Genomic DNA, 19,818 nt, shown 5'->3' on the forward strand with positions numbered 1-19,818 from the left:
ATTGATGGATGTTGAATGCACAAAGGTAAATAACTTCCTATATTGAACACTGCACACGAGTCACAACTCTGATGCATAGACCCATTTGTCACCCCTTGTGGTATCACTTGTGGAGAGGTGCAGTCAATTAGGATCATATCACTGGCTGCGACACCTTGCGTCTGTCTTCAGGATCGTTTATTCATTCATTCATGACTGATTTTATAAAGCCACTGACCACTGAAAGCATTGTCAGTGCTTGTCCTTGAGACTCAGAATGCATCTGCTTTTCAAGACTACCATACCAGAGATTAATAGACTTCTTTAACCTTTTTAAAACCAAAAAGCCTGTGTCGTCCTTGGAAAAGTCAAAGTGTAAAAAAAAAAAAAAATGAAATTAATGATCCCAAAATCCGCTTTGGAGCTTCAGGGGGCCTTGGACTGGGCCCAGTGGCTCCCTGTGATGACGTATCTGAGAGCTTCAATATATTGTTAACAACGTTACTGTGAGCACAGTTGTGATTTTCCTGCTATGGTAAGTCTGAATATTTGCAGCGATAAAGGTCCACAATGTCCGGGTATGCACAACATTCCTCCTCACTGTGTTGGATTTTGACACTTCTGACACTGCAATGCTAGTTTATGTTGATAGATGAGTTTCTGTCTCTCTGAGTGAGAGAGTTAGAAAAACAAATAACATGCCGTGTGTTTATCTGCTCAGATGAACACTGGGTGCTGCCATGCTTGGAACCAGAAAGACAAGAAAGCCCACTGGAATGAAGTCGAGGTAGCACACGCTGCGACAGACATGACTTTAAATGACTGTTGATGTAAATGTGAATAATTTGAAAGAGAGTTTCTGTGAAACAGGTTCCTATCACCTCAGATCTAACTAGTGAATCATATCCAGTAGCCTAATACTTCTGCAATTCACTCTTTGATGTGTCAGAGGCTAACTTAGTTTTGTTGACTGTCATTGTTCTGACAGACAACACGTCAGAGGTGCTGTCAATCAAGTGTTTTCACAATGAGGTGACAGTTACAGTATAACTAGGAGAGTAGGCCTACATCTTTTTGAGATGTTTTCTTGTGTGTTTAAGAAACCATCAATACCCAATGTCCCCTGTCCTATTGTAATGGCTCCATCTAGTGGCCAAAATGATCACATACAACTAGATGAATAAAGATTAATTGATTTTAAATGGGGAGGAAAAAAACAAACATATTTCTTCATTTAAATGTTACAATTAATTTATTTTTTACTGAAACCCTTATACATTTTTATTAAATTAAATTCTCTCCAAAATAAAACTTCACAGTAAAAAACTTCCATCAATAAATATGTCACATTATTTCCAACCACACCAAATGACAGGATGCATCGCTTCTCCACATTTATCTCAATGACAAGATATATCACTAAAGAAACAAAACAAACCACTGGGATAATTCACTCATTGAATTCTGCAGCTTGCATCTGTTGTTTTGGCTTAGAAAGGACCAGAGAACTGCCGTGACATCCAGAGCACAGGCCATCATTGACGTAGGCTGCTGTCTGACTCTGATGAGCATATTTTCCGTGTGGTTGCCATCTCACTGAGGGGTGGGGGGGTGAAGGCAGTGGCAGTTTGTTTGTTTTTCTCCACCAGCAGTGATCATAGTATTCGACCAAACAGCAGCAATGGGAAGACTAAAAATAGGCAATGCTAAACAGACACAGACAAATTGGACTGCTGAGTCTGTGTTCACAGTGTTCATCTAGCTGGAATGCTCATTAAAGAGGGATTACATGACTTTGGTTTTCCAAACACTGGGTTTGGGATCTGGTAACACTCCTCTGTGGTCTTTTTAGGAAATGTTGAAGGTAAACAAGGTTTCCACTCTCCTTTATCTATACACCATTTTTCTTGAATACTTGGAATTTGTACTTTATGCCGTTCTCCTCTTGAACGCCACTCGGAACATCAGGAAATCTTATTTTGAAACAAAAGAGGAAAAAGTTTTATGAGTTCATGAAAAGGACAAAAAAGTTAGCTATAATGATTCAATGGATAGACACAAAAAAAGCTAAATGAGGATCTGCCTTAATGGACAATATTCACTAATTTGCCATTACAATACAGTGCAGCAGAAGCAAATAATGTCGAAGCAAATCTGCAGTTGTGGAAGTCAGCAGATTCTTCTGAGCTGAGCTTTTACTACCAAAGACAATACAGTCTGACAGATAATGCTGATGTTTGCTCACTTTCTTATTGGGCTAGGAAGGCTCGACTAGGGGCCTGAGGCTCCAGGTCAGGATTTTCAGCATGTGGAGGAGATCAACACTAACCTTTCTTGTACTTTAAACAGTCCTCTGTCAAACTCTGGGAAGAAAACGTCGCAGTCAAAGTCAGCCATGATGTCTGTCAGGTATACCGAATCACACCACGGATGATTCAATCCGTCCTGGTCAGAAAACAGCAGATATTCTGGTCACATTAACATTAACATTAACAACTGAGAGCAGTACAGCATAATAACAAGTCAGAGGGAATCTTAGATGCACCAGACAACTTTGCATGTTGGTGTCTCCTATGTGACAGTTCTATTATTAGTAGTATTTATTGGTAAAATAACAATAGTGACAACTGTGAAATAGAAGACATGGTGACTGAGAAAACATAAAACACAACAGTCAACTGACATAATAAAATAAGTGTGTGTAGTGAGCCTTTAAACCTGTGGTTTAGATTAGTAGGCCCTGGTCACACACATGAACAAACAGCAGAGATGTGCCTGACTATCAATCCCAATACCAATCACTGGAATTACCCCCCACGCCAAAAAATGATCCTGCAATTGGGCCACTTTTTAATCACTAGTATTTTATTAATCTGCAATACTTCACTTTAATGTGAGCTTTTGGTCTAACCTTCATCAGAGGAGCATGTATGCACTGATTTTCTTTTGGACCCTTTTGTTTTCAGCACCTTGACAAAGACTGGGCCGGGTTGAGTGGTGGTCCTGCTGCAGCCAAATCTTTGTCTTTGTTCAGTTAGTAACTAGACTATGGATGATCAAGTAAGAGAGTCAAATAATCAAATGCTAGGAAAATGTTATCAGGGTTGATTGAAGTAGAATATGAGAAGGATTGGGTCAGGGTATCAATAGAGGCCCACAGTTCATAATCTAGCCCCTTATCTTTCAATAGATTCCAGAGAGCTGGTTACATAACTTTACCTTGTAGACCTGCATGCCACCAACAACCCAGATGGTCTCTATTAGGTCAGCGAGGGGGGGCTCTGCAGCCAGGCGGACTGCACTCTCAAAGTCTTGACATAAGAAGTGGGCGTGATCCGGGACTGTGCTGAGAGAGAAGATTATGTCATGAGATGACAGTGAGTGGAAATCAAGGCTTGTTTCCTGGATAAGTCCAAAGATTTGGCTCCCAGATGTTTGTATGTGTGTGTGAGAGAGAGTAGACAGAGATAAATGACTCACTTTAGTGTGGTACTTAACACCACATGCAGATTATTTGGTAATGGTAACATGTTTTCTGGTTGGGAGTACCAGCACAATTTGCCCCAGACCATCATATTCATCCTCCCTGAAACAAAATAAATAAAATATTCAACACTCACTTCAACTGATGATGACGACATATATTGGATTTCCAACTGTTAATGACTGACTAATACAGTTATTAAAAAGTTTAAAAGCCTGAAACATCAGGGTATAATAAAGCATGATATCCAGTTACACATGACTATGATATGACATGATATGGATATTGAGGAATACCTGGTCTCGACACCCTTGTGACAGTGTTCAGAAAGTACTGGAATTCAGACCTGTGGAAACATTTAACATGTTTTCAATATTAAACCAGGCAGCAAACAGTCAGCTGTTACTAAGCTCATTATGTCTAAGCACTGCTACTTATAGTTACTGTAACAAGGGCCCTCATGAATTGCATACTTATGTAACACGTATACTACCTTGAACTATTTGGTGGACAATTCCTAAAATTACTCACAATTGAGAGAGACCTGTTCTATTGAAGCTTTCTTTGGATAATTAATTAGGCCTACATGTCCAACAGAAGAAATTGGTCAATTTTAGAAATCTCCATTATTGTGTATTACTTTTTTTTCTTTCTTAACAGAGCAACCCTATTCAAATGCATTTTTGCATTTATGGTTTTGTTTTGTCTGTTAACATCCAGTATTTACTTCTCCTGTAAAGGCAAATAAAAGTTCACATAGCCTACTACTTTAATACAACTGCAATAAACCAGATGCTGCATCATACTGGTTTAAAAAGATGGATTATTGAGTGTTCATTTCACAAAATAGGATTTTTCAGACATCACTTTTGGACTCCTTCCTGAACCAAATCATTATAGAGAAATAAGCCACACTGGATAACCTCCAATTTGCGGCTATTACTAAACTTTTCCTCTTAATTGTCCATGTAATTTGCGAAGAATGAATACAGACTTTTAGAAATAGTAAAAAAAAAAAAAAGAAGAAAAAAGAAGAGAAAGAAAGAAAAGAAAAAGAATAGAAAAGTGATGCAACTGACACAGACAAACAGCCTCCCTATCACGCCTACTGCACACGTCTAGACCTTCAAAATAAAAGTTCCCAAATAATAGCAATGCGGAACACATGTTACGTCATCTTTACTGTAAACCGCGGCGTTGTGACGATACACACACGTCTGAAAGACTCATTCACAGATTTCACTCTTACGGTAGATGCCAGGGCAGTTTCCCATCTTTCCCGATCCCCATGTCCCTGCAAACAGCTGCTATGAGGCGGATCGGCTTCTTCTGCACTCGGTCCTGTTTCTTCTCCATCTCCATCAGGGAATCAAACGCACCCAGAACCGACAGGCGTCACGCTGCTACGGGAACTGCATCCGTGTGTTGGAGCCATTTATCGAGGTTTGGACTCGAGCTATCACCGCCCACCGACCGGCAGCTGCGATTGGACATCTGGATGTTTTAGAGGCGTCTAGATCCGTGAACCCCACACACAAAGCCTCACCCCTATCACTGCACTGAGATCAGTCAGCAGGAGCATGACCTGCTCACAACTAAGGTATCACGTCAACCTCAGCGATTATTACACAGGCATAAATAAAATATCTATTTTTTTTTTTCCATTTTCCCCTCCTTTTTCCAGATATTTACCGTAAACTCTGAATGTTATGTCATCGTGTTGGGGTGAAAGTTCACATGCACTGCAAAGATCTGATGGATAAGCAGCACCACAGACACTATCTAGAAAAACTCCACAAACATACAAGTACAAAGGTTTATACAATAGGCCTACATACTACTGAAATCCTGAAGTCATATTGTCATTGTGTGTTGTAAGTAAAATTAGTGCAAAAAAAAAAAAAAAAAAAGCCTGAAAGTGAAGCCCTACTAGTTTACCCCCTAACTCAGCCACAGGTGGTTTGTAACAAACTGCTGAGTCCTGTAACATGGTGTAGGGTAAAGTGTCTCTGTGGACTGAGCTAAAGGAGACTAACTGTGGAGGATTTTCTGTTTCACCATCATCTTTCATCCGAAATCCTTTCAAGCTGAACGGTGTGTGACACTCTTAATTCCTCATCACTTCAGAATTTCAGTGTTTGCACTGTGAGGCGTTGAGGCTCATCAACCTGGCAGACATCCTCGACACAGCACTTGTGCTTAGGGAGTGCAGTGATATCATTTAGGGAAAATACATTTCTCTGGGCCTTTGAAAACAGTAAGAGCTGGAGCTGTCCTGTCAACAGTTTTACAGGTGTCTCTTTTACTATTGAGGTCTATGCGTGTGTGTTGGTTTCAGTTGTGTATATGAGAGCTATAGTGTGTGTGTGTGTGTGTGACAGAGAGAGAGTTTCAGTGGTGGGTGTAAATCCTTTTCACTTGTATGTGGGTTTTCATTATTAACATATTCACCCAATTGCTGATCATCTATGGGACAGAACATACGCTGGGTTGGCTTGACCCAGCCTAGTGAGTAAAAGTTACTACTACTTTACTACTTTTCTATCAAATAATATATATATATATATATATATATATATTTTTATAACCCAGCAGGGTTGAGTTGATATTAATTTTTTTGATACTAACTGATGAACTTATTTGTGTCCAAGTGGGAAAAAACTACACATTTACCCAAGGGAAGCAAAAAATCATAAAAGTCAAATTCACATGTTGCATAAGAATTGAACCCCCCCAACCCCCTCCTCCAGACTCATCTAGTAATCTGGGGTTGTACTTAATTTTCATCCCATGCAGAGATTTGTTTGACTTTTGTGTTAAAATGTAAATCCACTGCTATTAAACATGGTGATAAAAACATAAAAAGGTTTATGGAGGTGCAAACACATTTTACAGGCGCTGCATTTCATTCCATGGCTGGTTATTGGATGCAAGGCTCTGTTTATAAAGTATTAAATTGCTTCTACAGAATAAAATATTGGATTCTTTTGATCTGGTCCCCTGTGGTTCCATATGGAGGACGACTGACGAACAACTGTAAAAGACCATTGTCACTGAAGACAGAAGGCATTTTGGCCTATCAAAGTGGTGAAGTGAAACATCAGTGTAAACAAACTTCAGAAACCAAAAAAAGTTTAAACAATGCAGTTTAACTCAAAAACAAATAGGCAGCTTTACAGTCAAATCACTGATAGGGAGGGAAAACTGAACAAAAATACAGGATATGAAATGTCAGAACTTACAACTACAGTTTCTGAGAGTAGCTGGCAGAAAACATCTTACATTCCTGTAGATCCCAGATTGCCTCATCACATCCCTTACGGCCAATTCAGTGGCAGCAGGAGGCTGAGATAAGTTTCCTTTCCACATCATTGACAAAACACAAATGTTGCAAAGAAACAAATTTCATTAAACTTTGTTAAATACTGTTCACAATTACTTGGAATTACTTGTGTGACGAGAATGACGGCAGTACAGTTTGCATTATAGTGCAAATAAAACAAAAATACAACAATGCTTCTGTGTTGTACTGCCATTTCAATACAGTTAGAATTTGGTCATTCTTTATACAAAAATAATAGATCTACAATCACATAGGAGACAAAAGCACATGCATTCACGGTAGAACTTGAGAGTTTTGGTTAACACATTATTTACAAAAAGAGTTGTAAAATTCCATGACCAAATATACAAAAGTTGGAAATCAAAAACAATAAATATTTACAGTATATGACAGCCTTTATAAGGTGTATTTTATTGCCAAAACTTATAGTTTTGCTTCTCATTTCCTTTTCTACTGTACAAAGCAAATCTCACTTCAGATGGGTCTCAGATTGGAGATTTTGACATTTTCACAAGGTCTCGGGGTCACATATACCCTAGTGGAAGACAACAGGTGGCCTCACAACACCCTGATGTGAAGACTTGACTTTTTGCCATTTGTTTTACCTTGTGTAAACGGGTTTAGTCATCTCTCCAAGTTCCTTTTTCTGTTCCTGAGATGTCTGATGTGTTTTATAGTATCTGAAGACCAAGACTGACCGACTCTTAACACATTTCACGTAAGGTGGAAAGTCCTCTAGACCAGCAGCCAAAGGTAACCGCTGGATCCGACGCCCTCATCCTGTGTCCTCCATGGTTGGTAGTTACAGTCATTACTGTGTTAGCTGAGGACGCTGCAGGAGAGGATGATCCCAGATTGAAGTGTCCGACAGAGAAAACCTCTGTCTTCTGTCTTTACATACTATTTGCTTTGCTTCCAAGATCTAGAGCTGTTCTCGGATGGAACCTCTTCTCTGCGCCTCTTCTGTGTCAACTGTCCTCTTTCTGCATGACAACACACAAAATATAATGATAAAAAATTATTTCAAATTCATTTGGTATCATCTAACATTTTATTCTGTATAGAGAATTGAATTAAACAAACATTGACATTGATTAATGTTATTTAAACAATGATGACATCTCCCTCTGGGCTGTGTACCTGTTCGAGACGTTCCCTCCTGCATGGATGGGTCTTCAGAGGATCCTCCTGGACACTGACCGGTCCTTGTGTTGACTCCTGTGACTTTACTGCCATTTGCCCCATTGTTGGGATTTGCAGGGACTGTTGCCAGCAGGCCTACAAGGACAGCAAAACATCGTGATGTACCAACAAACCATGCTTCTTTGTGAAAATAAGCCTGACACTGAACACAGCTGATTGGTGTAAAATGTATGTTGATTACTGGAGACTCAAATTACTGCAGTTTTTGTGCTCTGAGATCACAAAAAACACCAAAATGATGTACTTGTTTTAAATCGATGTAAAATTAAATACAATATATACAACATATATACAATATATGGTAGCTATATGACTTATATATTGTATACAAATTATTAATTGAGAGAGAGAGAGACATTATTTGCAATGACAATTTCAGGGTAACATTGTAAAATGTATTTGCCATCATCGTGACAAATATCCTGCCAGGGTAACAACAGGAGGATCGGATTAACAACCCTGTATTTCAGGCTGGTATGGCATCGGCTATTTTCTTTGAAAAATGTTTATCTGCATAATTGAAAACACTCATTAAAATGCATGCTTGAAAATCTGAGTCATGTCCATACCTAGTCCTCTGTAGGAAGAAATCTGCTGGTAAATCTGCTTCATCCGCTCTATGTTGATGCGGCTGGCCTCAGCGTGGTTCACCATTGGCTTGGGGTAGTGCACTCCTATGATACACTTGGCCGCCTTCTGCACTTCCTCTGGTGCATTCCAAGGATCATAGATGTATCTGGCTGGAAAGCCCCTCAATATGGGCAAGTAACGCCTGGAAACAGAAGGAGAAGGGGGATGGTAAATATTACAGCCAACAGATGAGCTGTGTTAAAATGGCTGGTGTTCAACCACCATTTATAGCAAGTTATTATTTCTATTATCAATAGCGACATAGTAGGAAATAAGGTTGCACAATATTTATTGCCATTTACAGCAAATGATTGTACCACATTTCATATTTAACAAGACGTCTGTAGTGTGATGCACATAAAGCACCTTATCACAAATTCAGGAGAAAAAGATTAAATTCAGAATGATTTGTTGATATTTTGGGAGTTCTGATGCAACCGCAACAAATCATTTCCTCCATGTGAGGCTATGTGAGAGCTTAAGCTCACCATGTGATAGTACTCTTATATGAATGACGGCATGGGGCCCCTTAGGAAAGGGCAATGTTTTTACTGTATATCCATGTGATGCAGATGAAAGGATTAACTGACCGTATGTAGTCTCCGTTGGGGTCCGTCCGTCGTCCAAATCCCACCGGGCAGTAGCAGTGAAAAAACTGCTGAAAAAATGAACTGCACGAGAGCCACATCCAGCTGCCAGCGTTTACACTCCAGTCTGCATCCAACAGCAACTCTTCAAAGACCTGGACAAGACACAGACAGAGACAGAGTATGGTAGTAATGGAACAGGAGGACGGGTGGCTTCGTGTACTGTTTGTGTGCTTTCCTCAGTTCCTACCTTCATGCCTTCCTCCCAGCTGATCCAGAGGTCTCCCCTGGTGAGGTAGCAGGCCACTGCGTGCCTTGCCAAATGATGGATCCATCCCTCCTGCCTTAGCTGGGTCATAATGGCATCTATCCAGGGAAAACCTGTCCGTCCCTCTGCCCACTTGGCCAGCGCCTCTGGGTTTCTGTCCCAGGGGATCTGAACACACACAGGGTTTCCGTCCATCTTGTCAAAGCAGGGGTTGTTAGTAGCAGTCACATAGAAGAACTCCCTCCACAGCAGCTGTCCATACAAGGAAAGCGGTGGCGTGCTGTTCTTCTTGACCTGATAGTATAGGATAACATAAAGGCAACATGATTAAAATAAACTACAGAATAGACTGCCTGGATTAAAAAATATATACTGTATATATTCAAAATATAAATTGTTTGTGGTTCATGTCTTGTCTGTGGCCATTCCTACCTTCCTGTAGAGATCGGTAAGTTTGAAGTAGAAGAGCCGACAAGAGAGACATCCGAAGCGCAGGTAGGGGCTGAGCCCTGTGGGACTGGCCAGCAGGGAGTTAGCATTCATACGGGGCCGCTCGAAATTTGCCACCCATGCCTGTAAAACAACAATAAATGAATGAATAAATCGTGACAACAAGAAAAAATAGAAGTGACATAACAAAGGCTCTGATGATAAAGCATATAAAATGAGTGGAATGCACGAATGTCTGCAATGTCTACCTTTCTCTCCAGGTGTCGCTCTAACCTCATGAGGGCCTCCGTTTCTCCACCTGGCCACACTGCTGTGGTGAGACCCTCTATCTCAAAACCTAAAAAACAAAACAGAAAATATACATGAAGAGAGTCAACGTTTGTGACAGTTCTTATTTATACATAAAATTTAATCCAATACCGATGTATCAAAGCAGTCAATATACACTTACATAAAAATAAAAATCTTACCAAGCTCTTCCAGGGAGGGAACCCCATACTTGTCGTCATGGTCATTGGTGATGGGTGAGGCGCATTTTCTAATGACCTCAGCCGTGATCGTCTCTGCAGGCAGCTCCACAGGATCCATATGGTTGATGAGGGCCTGGAAGCGCTTGTATGTGAGAGGAGGCTGACCGCCATTGAGTTCTATGACCCTTAAATAGAGAAAAATGAGTGTTAAAAATGGTCTCAAACCTGCACACACGTAGTCGTCACATTGTGTTAAACAAGTTTGTTACTCACTTGTCCAGATCATAGAGCGTGTGTGAAATCCGGACCATGACCTCTACTGCAGCCTCGTTGGCTAGTTTTTGGATGGCAGCATCGCGTTCTTTGCCAAAGGGCTCTGAGTCATACTCATAAGATAATCTGTTGATCTGCCATTCCTGAGGAAAAATGTTAAACAAACATTAGGCTATAGTTTGTGGTAAAATCTTGTGTCTGATTCAAGTATATTTTACAGAAAAGCTGAATTGATTAAACTCAATGAAAGGTTCAGTCCCAAGTGTCAATGTGTTGATAAATAATAAAAAATAAGTTTCTTAGAAATATGAAATGTCAATGGAATCAACAGGGAAGGCCCTTTGACTTCTTCAAAGCACAGGTAAATGGCTACAAATTTAAATCAATGTGCTCTCCATTACCTTAAAAAGACGAGGGAAGACATCTGTGGGCTGGCCTCTGATGACAAATAGGCGAGAGTTCAGTTTGCGCAGGCTGGCATCCAAGTCCTCTAAACACTGCAACAAAAACCTGGAAACAAACAGAGAGAAGGATCAGTTAATGATTATTAATGTAAGACGACACCTTTCTACAGAGCGCAGTTACACAACAATGACATCATAAGATCATTATAGACATATGTGAAAAACTCTATTGGTTTGTGTGATTTCAGTGGAAAGGCGTGCGTGCAATCAACTTAACAATCTATTATAGAGATGACTCATGTACGACCCACTAATTGTCTCAACACGTCCTTTTAAAAGAAGGGAAACAAAATGTTAAGTACAATATTCAACAACACGAAAAACTATGAGGAGAGTGCATGAAATAGAGGATTCAACTGTGTGAACAGGTGGCCCTCTTCTGGTGAAGTGTTTATATATTATCTCATAGCGTGGTGAATGTGCAGGTCCAAACCAAGAAATCCTATTAGCCTCTGTAGCGTAGCTCTGAGCAGCTCGCGGCTCTGCTCCGCCGTTCTAAAAATAGCTTGCACCGACAATTAAAGGTAACGAACCTACTCCTAAATCTATAGGGATTATGGCAACAATTTAAGCCAATTTGCCAAAATGCTGAACCATCCATTTAAGCATCAACATCCCATTACAAATTCATACAAAGCAGGTCATTGGTTATTACAGGCAAGATAAGACCTTAAAACCAAAGGCCAGATAAATAAAACTGCAAGACTGATGTGCAGGTTTCCTTATCTAGTTAACTCAAAGCCTTGGATGGAGAATAGACCACCAACAGTATCAATGAAGAAAATAGAATTCAAATGAATACAATATTGTGACACTAGGTGGTGGTGGTGCCATTTTATACAGAGACAGAGCAGTTATACTGACTGTGAGTGAACTTTGAAATGCTGTCAATGCCTGTGGTGACATGGGAAAAGCTGAACGATGTGGATGCACGTGATGAGCTAGAAATAATGTGCATGTTGTAAGTGAGGTGGTGTAGCTGACTGAAGGGGGTGCTGTGGGTGAGAGTGAGTATTTAAAGTAGGTCAAAACTGTGAGGCATGATGTAATGACCACAACACTCTGACCCACTTTCTGACCCCTCCATTGGGGTCTAAGCAACAAAGTTATTGAAGCCCCTTTAAAAAAAAGATCCCGCTATATTGCCTTTATGAATGCTGAGTCCTGTGAGAGATTTTAGATAGCAGTCTCCGACATTCAACAATGAAAGGCTTGACATGCAGCACAACAACACGGCATCTGTCCTGCCCTGGTTCTGCCAAGCCGGCACACCCCTTTACACGGATGTTAATCCAGGAGCGAATGTTTTCTAAGGACATGAGAGTCAAAGGCTTTCCTCCCACCACAAAACCTAATGAACAAATTGCAGACTATGGTTAATTATATAAATTTCATTTGAGCTCAGGGTTCCCTCATTGTCTGCACTGCAGCTATTTCACGGAGATGCTCAGTGAATAAATAAATAATAAAAAAGAAGGACTAAAGAGAGACTAAGATGAAGATATCAAGTTTATCAAACTCGGTCGATTTTAACCTGCAGTTAACAACCAAATATAGTATAAGCGCAGTAAATATTACCATGAAATTGACGCTGCTGGGTATATATATATATATAATATATATATCCTATTTGAGTGGTAATTTAATTTTTCTACTCAAGCAATGCAAACATACATTAATTTAATTATAATTATACATAAAGTGGAGGAATAGGAGGAGGGAAAAACTGGGATTATTTTTCATTGGTCTAGGTCTGTATCACAGACCAGTTAAACAGCAGCTGCAGTACTGTAGTACTGTCTGTAAACCAATGGATGCCAGTTTTTCTTGTGATACAACCCACAATAATGAAACTAATCAGATAAACATGTCTGTTATGCTGCTAAAAACTGGCTGAGCCTGATACTGAGAGGAAAGAAGATAAATAACGTGAAGACATGTTCCTGTAAGAATGTCAACTGAGTATATTTGGACACATTATGATATGCCTATGGTTCAGTTTCCTAGCACAAGTATCCCAACAACAAACTCTGAAGGTATCTGAGCGATGTGGTCCTATTTCAAAAGCAGGATTTGACAGTCTTTTGTTAGTCTTTCAAGCTGTCTATGGACTGACTAAGTATGTTATTATTTTATTTCAGCTTTCATTCAGATGGCGATATGCTAGGGTAGTTAAAATTATAAAAACTGTTTATAAAGCATAATTTTGCAAGACTTTCTGTTATCCTTCTCTGCACCTCTTTTTTCAGTTATCCATTGATTCTGCCATGTTGTTTGAATATTTGCAGCTAAGGGGAGGGTGACCCTGTCAGCCCCCACATGGTAACATCCTGTCAATACACTGGATGGAATACAAAATCATTTACTACTCACTACATAAAGCAACATTAAGTGAATAAGTTTTTTTGCTGCCCAAATTCTCAAGTGACAACTATATATTACAGTGGACATAGTGTCCCAAACTTAAGTGATAAAGCAATAGTTATCAAATGATGAGGGAAATATTGTGCATTGTTTGTTTGTTTTTAAGTGATCAACTTATTAGTATCTTTTTATTTATAATTGAACCATGCATGTAAGATGTTGTGTGTGTGTGTGTGTTTCTCTTTATAATATCTGGACCTTGAGTCTGTTTAAAAAAGGTATAAATATTATTTCTCAGTCAGACTGATGGAGGCCAACTCGAGTAATATTAATAATCACAAACATACTTCATATCACTAGAAACCCTTTCCTTTGTAATTGTTTACATTATTTACAACACACTTCTGAGAAGGCTGCAAAGGACTTACAGGAACCACAAATTCAAACGTGGCACATTTGGACTGACACTGACAGGTGATAAATTAAGTAGGAGCACATTGGCTGGGCCATCTGTGAGAGTCTAATTAGGGTTCACAAGATTCAGACAGATACATAGATATCACCCCCATTGGGAGTCCCATCCTAATGTACAACATCTCGTCCTTACCTCCACCGGTTGATGCCCACATTGGAGGAACCAGCGAACCAGGGGTCCAAGATGTAGATGCAGCGCAGGGTGTCCGCCCCCCGGATAGAGTCCCTCAGAGCCGGGTTGTCGTGCAGCCGCAGCCCCTTCCTGAACCAGTGTATGGTGTTGACCACCATGTCGACTGATTTTCTTTGCTTTACTTTATCCCTGGTTAGGGATCAGACTCAGAAAGTGGGGACCGATGCTCCTCAAAACAACAATAATAAGACGCCCCCTTGCGTTGACTTGACAACAAATGAGTCAAGTGGAGCTCAAAGTCGTTTTAAAAAAAAGGAAATCAGTTCGTATTGAAGCGTTTAAGGTTTTTTCCTGACCTTAACCTTGCTCCATGAACGTAACTACAAGGTTGGGTTTCCTCACCACCAGTGGCTGCATGTGTGGACAGCAGGTGACCCACAGAGGACGCAGAAAAAAAAAAGAAAAAAAGAAACACCGTGTACAACTCGCCGTGTCTCGATTAATAACAACAACGACGACGACAAAGTGAGCGTAGGCACATTGAACGGATATTTACGTCAAGTGTAAAAACTCACCAGCGATGTTTAAGTTGTTTAAGTTTCGCTAGCTGTCTGTCTGTCTGTCTGTCACACGAGGCGTTGTTGAGTGAAGCCCGTGTTACACAAGCTAGAGAAACTAGGTCGTACAAAAAGTACACAAAGTTCAAATATTACCGGTTTGTAATCCAAAGTCAAAGTTTGTCTCAGCAAGTTTAACAAACACCCCACCTCGTTAAAACAGGCTAAAAACACTGCGTGTTGGTCGCAACGGCTGGTAAACTAGACAACCTTTCTCTATCAACACATCCACCCACAGCCCTACGTCAGCAGAAACGGAGCTCTCTGATTGGTCAGAATCATCCGTTATACAACTTTTTCTCTGTCACGTTTCCGTAATGTGCTTTTCCTATCTCTGCCTACATGTCGAATACGGTTGTTTGAAATACATTCAAGCGTCGATATTAGCTCAAAAACGATCAATACTTTCTCTCAAGGTTTACTCTAGGTGAATAGATATCAAAAATAGCCTACAATTGCCTCTGCTAAAGCAGCTAATCGGAGGCTTGGGATTGTGTTATGAGGTCCACCCAGAGTACCCGGATGAGCACATGCAGAGCGGCGAGGCCTGCCTTGAATTAGGTGTGCTCGATTTGTCGCAGGGGACGCACCGCTCACACTGCAGCTTGGTGCGTTTGGTCCAACATGGCCGGTCCCGCCCACACCAGGAGGCGATAATGTGTAAACAATGTGCGCCATGTTAAATTACATAAACTGTAAATTATGACATTGGATCTGCAAAAAACTAACCATACAGGTTATACAGGCAAAGATAGTTGTATTTTTTCAACTCAGCAAAGCAGGGAACTATACCCAGAGGGTCACTTCAAAACCCCAAGGGGATTTAATTTGAATCTATAATTTAATTAATCACAAATCTGTCTACAATTTGTGTTGCTGATGTGCACTCTTAAATGTAATTAGGCCACCACACTCCACCACTTGCCTAGAGACAAAAACATTTAATTGTTCTATTTTGTGGTTGTTAGTTATCTCTAATGGCTACTATGAGGATAGATCAAGGATCACTGAAAAAGATCAAGCCTCTGAAACAATATGGTAGGCCTATTACACTGAGTATTTACCTGTACAGGCTTTTAATTCATTCGGAGCATTATAGTTTTCTATTTCCATAGTCATCAACAATACACTCAATGGGAAAATGAATCAGCTTTGCTTTAGATAGCCTGTTCATTAATTCAGAAACCAATCTGTCATTAAAGAGCAACTCTTAAAATACAGCATTAAAGTCTGCAGTGCTCTGTGGCTGTTGCATAGGCTAATTACCTCTGGCAGAGTTTAAGCTTTCTGGCTCTCTTTCCAGCTACAAACTTTCACAATCTGCTTCAGTGGCTTTTGGGCCAGTCAATTATAGTGGATCTGTGTACAGTATGCTATTTTTTGGCGCTTTCCCTGGCATGTCAAAATGAATAACTCAGGCCATCTTATGACCACAACACTTTAGTGGATCAGATTGTAGCTTTGTGTTCACTGTATTGGTGTAACCATAGTCACTATATAACTTCCTAATTTTTTTCTCCAAAAGCCATAATTGTATCCATGTTGTCATAGCTCAAGAATTGCTGTAATTTTTGTGTTCTGCTCATGTCAGGATTTAATCACACTAACAAGTAATTGAAAAAGTAGTGGTTTAAGTTAATTGTGCTGCATTGCTGATTGTAAAATCGAAAACATGCAGCTGTTCAAGTGGACACTAGATGGCAGTCTTAGCCAGGATTGTATCAACTGTGAAACACTTGCTTTTTTATATTAAAATTAATGTGAAAGTTTTTTTTGTGTGTGTGTGTGTTTGTTGTTGTTGTTGTTGTTGTTGTTGTTGTTGTTGTTTCTCTTTTTCTTTTTTCTTTTTGCTTTGGCTAGAGAGCACTGACAGCCTTGGCCAATGAGTGATTATGACATGATGCCTATCACATTTTCAGGCAGTGTCCTGAGACTGATGATAGAATAATCTTTAAGATAAAATACATGCTATAACATCTATTTATATGTGTGATATGACTAATTGACGGTTTGATCTGATGAAAGTGCAAGGTTGTGGCTAAAACCTGATAAACTGCATGTCATCTTGATTGAAGGTCTGCAGGCCAATATGTTTCATTTTTGTCCAATAGAGACTTTTCACTCAAACCCTTGAAGGTCATTATCATGGTATAGTGTGCACTATAGCAGCCATATACAGTGGGTTTCATTTGGACGTTTCCCTCACGGAAAGCGTGATTCACGCGTTGCGTGAAATTGTAGGTCACATTGTAGCCACTAGGTGGAAGCATCGTACTGAGATCATCTGATTTTTACATACAAGTCCTTTGTTTTCCTATAGCCTAATATAGGTGCAGGTGAGCCTTTGTATTGTATCCGATACAAAAACACGGCGCACCGTCTCTCTCTCACTCTCTCTCGCTCAGCCCCCGACCCCCCCCCCCTAAAATCAGTCCAATCGCGGGTGCGGGCACACCTATGTGGCACATACACACACCGCTGTCAGTGGTGCTGTGACACTCGGCCCCTGAACCGTCACAACGATGGGACTTTCATTCTCCATACACACTTGTTAATTCACAGCACACACACTCATTCGACGGTGACTACGCCCGCCGCCACGTCTGCTCATAGCGCAGCAATAATGAAGCAGCAATGTTCCCAGAATCAGCTCCGGTGACCGCGGCGCTGACGGTTGGGGGTGAGTCGCAAGTGTCATATTTTAGTAGAGCACGGCCGCTGCAGCGACAGTCCCATCGCTGCGTGTCAATCGCCCCTCTCACTTTCTCTCCGCGCCCCAGTCTCTCTCCAGCTGCCCTTTCAAAATAAATGCATAAAAAGCCAGAGAAAAAAACGAAGTAGGGGAAGCTGCTTTGTTTTCTCTGTCTTAATTCTTTCATTGGTGCAGTAGCAGCATTCAGTTACCACAAGCGTAGTTGTCACCTGTTGTGATCATAGATGGCATGACATATATTTTTTTATGTAAGTCCCTTTGAAATATAGCTTATAGTCCAGAATATGGTACTTTTGGCATATGGCACCAGGGCCGTTGCTAGGAATTCTGGGCCCCCTGAAAGAATACTAAAGTGGGCCCCTGTCCCCCGGCTTTTCCACTTTTTTTCATAGACTACGTATGTATTATCATTTCTTATTTAGTCTACTTTGTTTTGATGCTAATGCAGCATTGCTATGAGTATTAGTCAGGGTCTTATGCAGAATAATTCAGTCATACAAAAATGGGTTTTTTTGTGGGCCCCTAGAATTATCATCACCTTTCCCTATACAACGGCCCTGTATGGCACTACAGGACCAGTTAAATATAGAACACAATTTTATACAATATAAGTAGGGGGTCCCCGCTCCATCTCTCCATCAGTTTGGGGGTCCTTGGCCTGGGAAACGTTGAAGACCCCTACTTTATTCAGATTGGTGGAGTGCAATTTGTCAGAGACCAGTGGTGTGTCCCAAATCGCGCACTTGTGCACTTACACTTAATATTTTGAGTGCATAAGTGCGTTCACACTGAGCAGTGCGCGAAAATGTAGTGCGCTATGCGCACTCAATTGGCGCACTCAAACGGCCAGAAAATTGAGTGTGGATCGATGGACACTTTCCACACTTAACGGCCGCCATCTTGGTGACGTAGCGGAAGCACGTCACTACTTTTCAAACGGCGGCGGTTGCTTTGAGCAGCGACGGAGCTGACACCGGTGTAAATGTCTTTAAAAAACACTCATAACAGCACAACAACAACACTAACACAATAAAACACAACTTAATAGCTCGTTTTGATCGGCAAAAAGCGCTGTCAAGTGTCGGCGATAGGGCTCCAACGGCCGGTTGCTATGGTTGCAATCAGAATTTAAAAAATAGAAGAAGCAGCTGTCGAGTCATTTCCGGTAAGTGCGCAGCAGCAGTGTTTGATTTGAGACGGTACTAACCTGTCGAAATTTGTGCACTGCACAAGGCAGTGCACTGCTTTACAGTGTACTGTAAAGCAGTGCACTAAGAGAAGTGTGCGATTTGAGACACAGCACAGCTGTTCTTCTCTGGGCTCAGCTCTGAAGTCAAACCCCTCCCACCTGAGACTCCTGGACCTCAGTCAGAACATCCTGCAGGATTCAGGAGTGAAGGATCTGAGTGGTTTTCTGGAGAGTCCAGACTGTAGACTGGAGATTCTGAGGTCAGACTCTGTTTTATTTCTGTGCTCAGATGAATCTGATGTGAAAGGTGTGTTGATACTGAGCTGCAGACATGAGGCCGATATTCTACTGATCCACACTGAGGGTCGTCATGATGGCGCCTGTTTTCCTTTTCTCTGCTTTTAGTCCAGTCACTGTTTATGTTTCACTTCAACTACAGAAATGCATAATATTTTAGACAACAGGCTAGGTGCAAAATATAGTTCAAGTTCAAGTTCAAGTTCACTTTTATTTATATAGCACAGTTAAAAAGACCTGTGACAGTCGTCCAAAGTGCTTCACAGAGCAGAGACAGAAACAAAAACAATGCATGTGCAAGAAACAAGATGACATGCATACCATCACACATTCTCACACACAGATGTATGTATGTACATATACATATACGGACATACATACTGTACACATACGCAAAACGTGTACAGCTACAGTAGTCATAGACAACAGTGCACATAGATATTTAAACAAAACTAGCCAGGATTAGAAGTCCTTATGGATCCGAAGGCCAAGGAGAAAAGGTGCATTTTTAAAGCGCACTTAAACCTCTCCATGGATCCCGCATGTCTAACAAAATATGGCGTCTGTTTCCATTCTGACACCAAGTGTATGGGCCAGTACTTCTGGTGAGAACTTCTGGGTTAACCGCATGGCCGGATTTGACAGTTTGAGCAGCATACACTTTGCCCCTTAGTCATCCCAGAATTGTGTTTTGACAGACAGCAAGCCATGTGTACAGGCTTTTGAGAAGCTGTGCATGGTAGAATTCTTTGCAAGCCCTCGCGTCACTTCCTTCCTGTCCACCGCTCGTTGGTTCCAAGTACTCATCCGGCATGTGGCGGGAGCGGCTATCTTACCAAGTATGTGCCTTTGTCTGCTCGCGCTCCAACTCCTTTGTGCG

At 40.9% G+C, this 19,818-nt stretch overlaps 2 protein-coding genes across 2 annotated transcripts; both read right to left on the reverse strand.

The window, feature by feature from the left end:
- Positions 1–1,264: 1,264 nt before the first annotated feature.
- LOC146986110 (dihydrofolate reductase) lies at positions 1,265–5,004 on the reverse strand. The gene is made up of 6 exons (XM_085779769.1): positions 4,713–5,004; positions 3,760–3,809; positions 3,460–3,565; positions 3,199–3,325; positions 2,309–2,424; positions 1,265–1,952 (listed from the first exon to the last, which is right to left on the reverse strand). The coding sequence occupies exons 1-6, from the start codon at positions 4,823–4,825 to the stop codon at positions 1,871–1,873; spliced, it is 594 nt and encodes a 197-aa protein (XP_085635895.1). The 5' UTR covers positions 4,826–5,004; the 3' UTR covers positions 1,265–1,870.
- A 1,590-nt stretch (positions 5,005–6,594) lies between these two features.
- cry1b (cryptochrome circadian regulator 1b) lies at positions 6,595–14,960 on the reverse strand. Its single transcript, XM_085779763.1, has 11 exons — positions 14,123–14,960; positions 11,089–11,197; positions 10,688–10,830; positions 10,415–10,599; positions 10,193–10,281; positions 9,927–10,067; positions 9,477–9,788; positions 9,230–9,381; positions 8,579–8,781; positions 7,947–8,084; positions 6,595–7,789 (listed from the first exon to the last, which is right to left on the reverse strand). The coding sequence occupies exons 1-11, from the start codon at positions 14,278–14,280 to the stop codon at positions 7,707–7,709; spliced, it is 1,713 nt and encodes a 570-aa protein (XP_085635889.1). The 5' UTR covers positions 14,281–14,960; the 3' UTR covers positions 6,595–7,706.
- Positions 14,961–19,818: the final 4,858 nt, after the last annotated feature.

This window comes from Trachurus japonicus, chromosome 6 (assembly GCF_045865225.1).
Source record: "Trachurus japonicus isolate A0001 chromosome 6, Traja_1.0".
Classification (NCBI taxonomy): domain Eukaryota; kingdom Metazoa; phylum Chordata; class Actinopteri; order Carangiformes; family Carangidae; genus Trachurus; species Trachurus japonicus.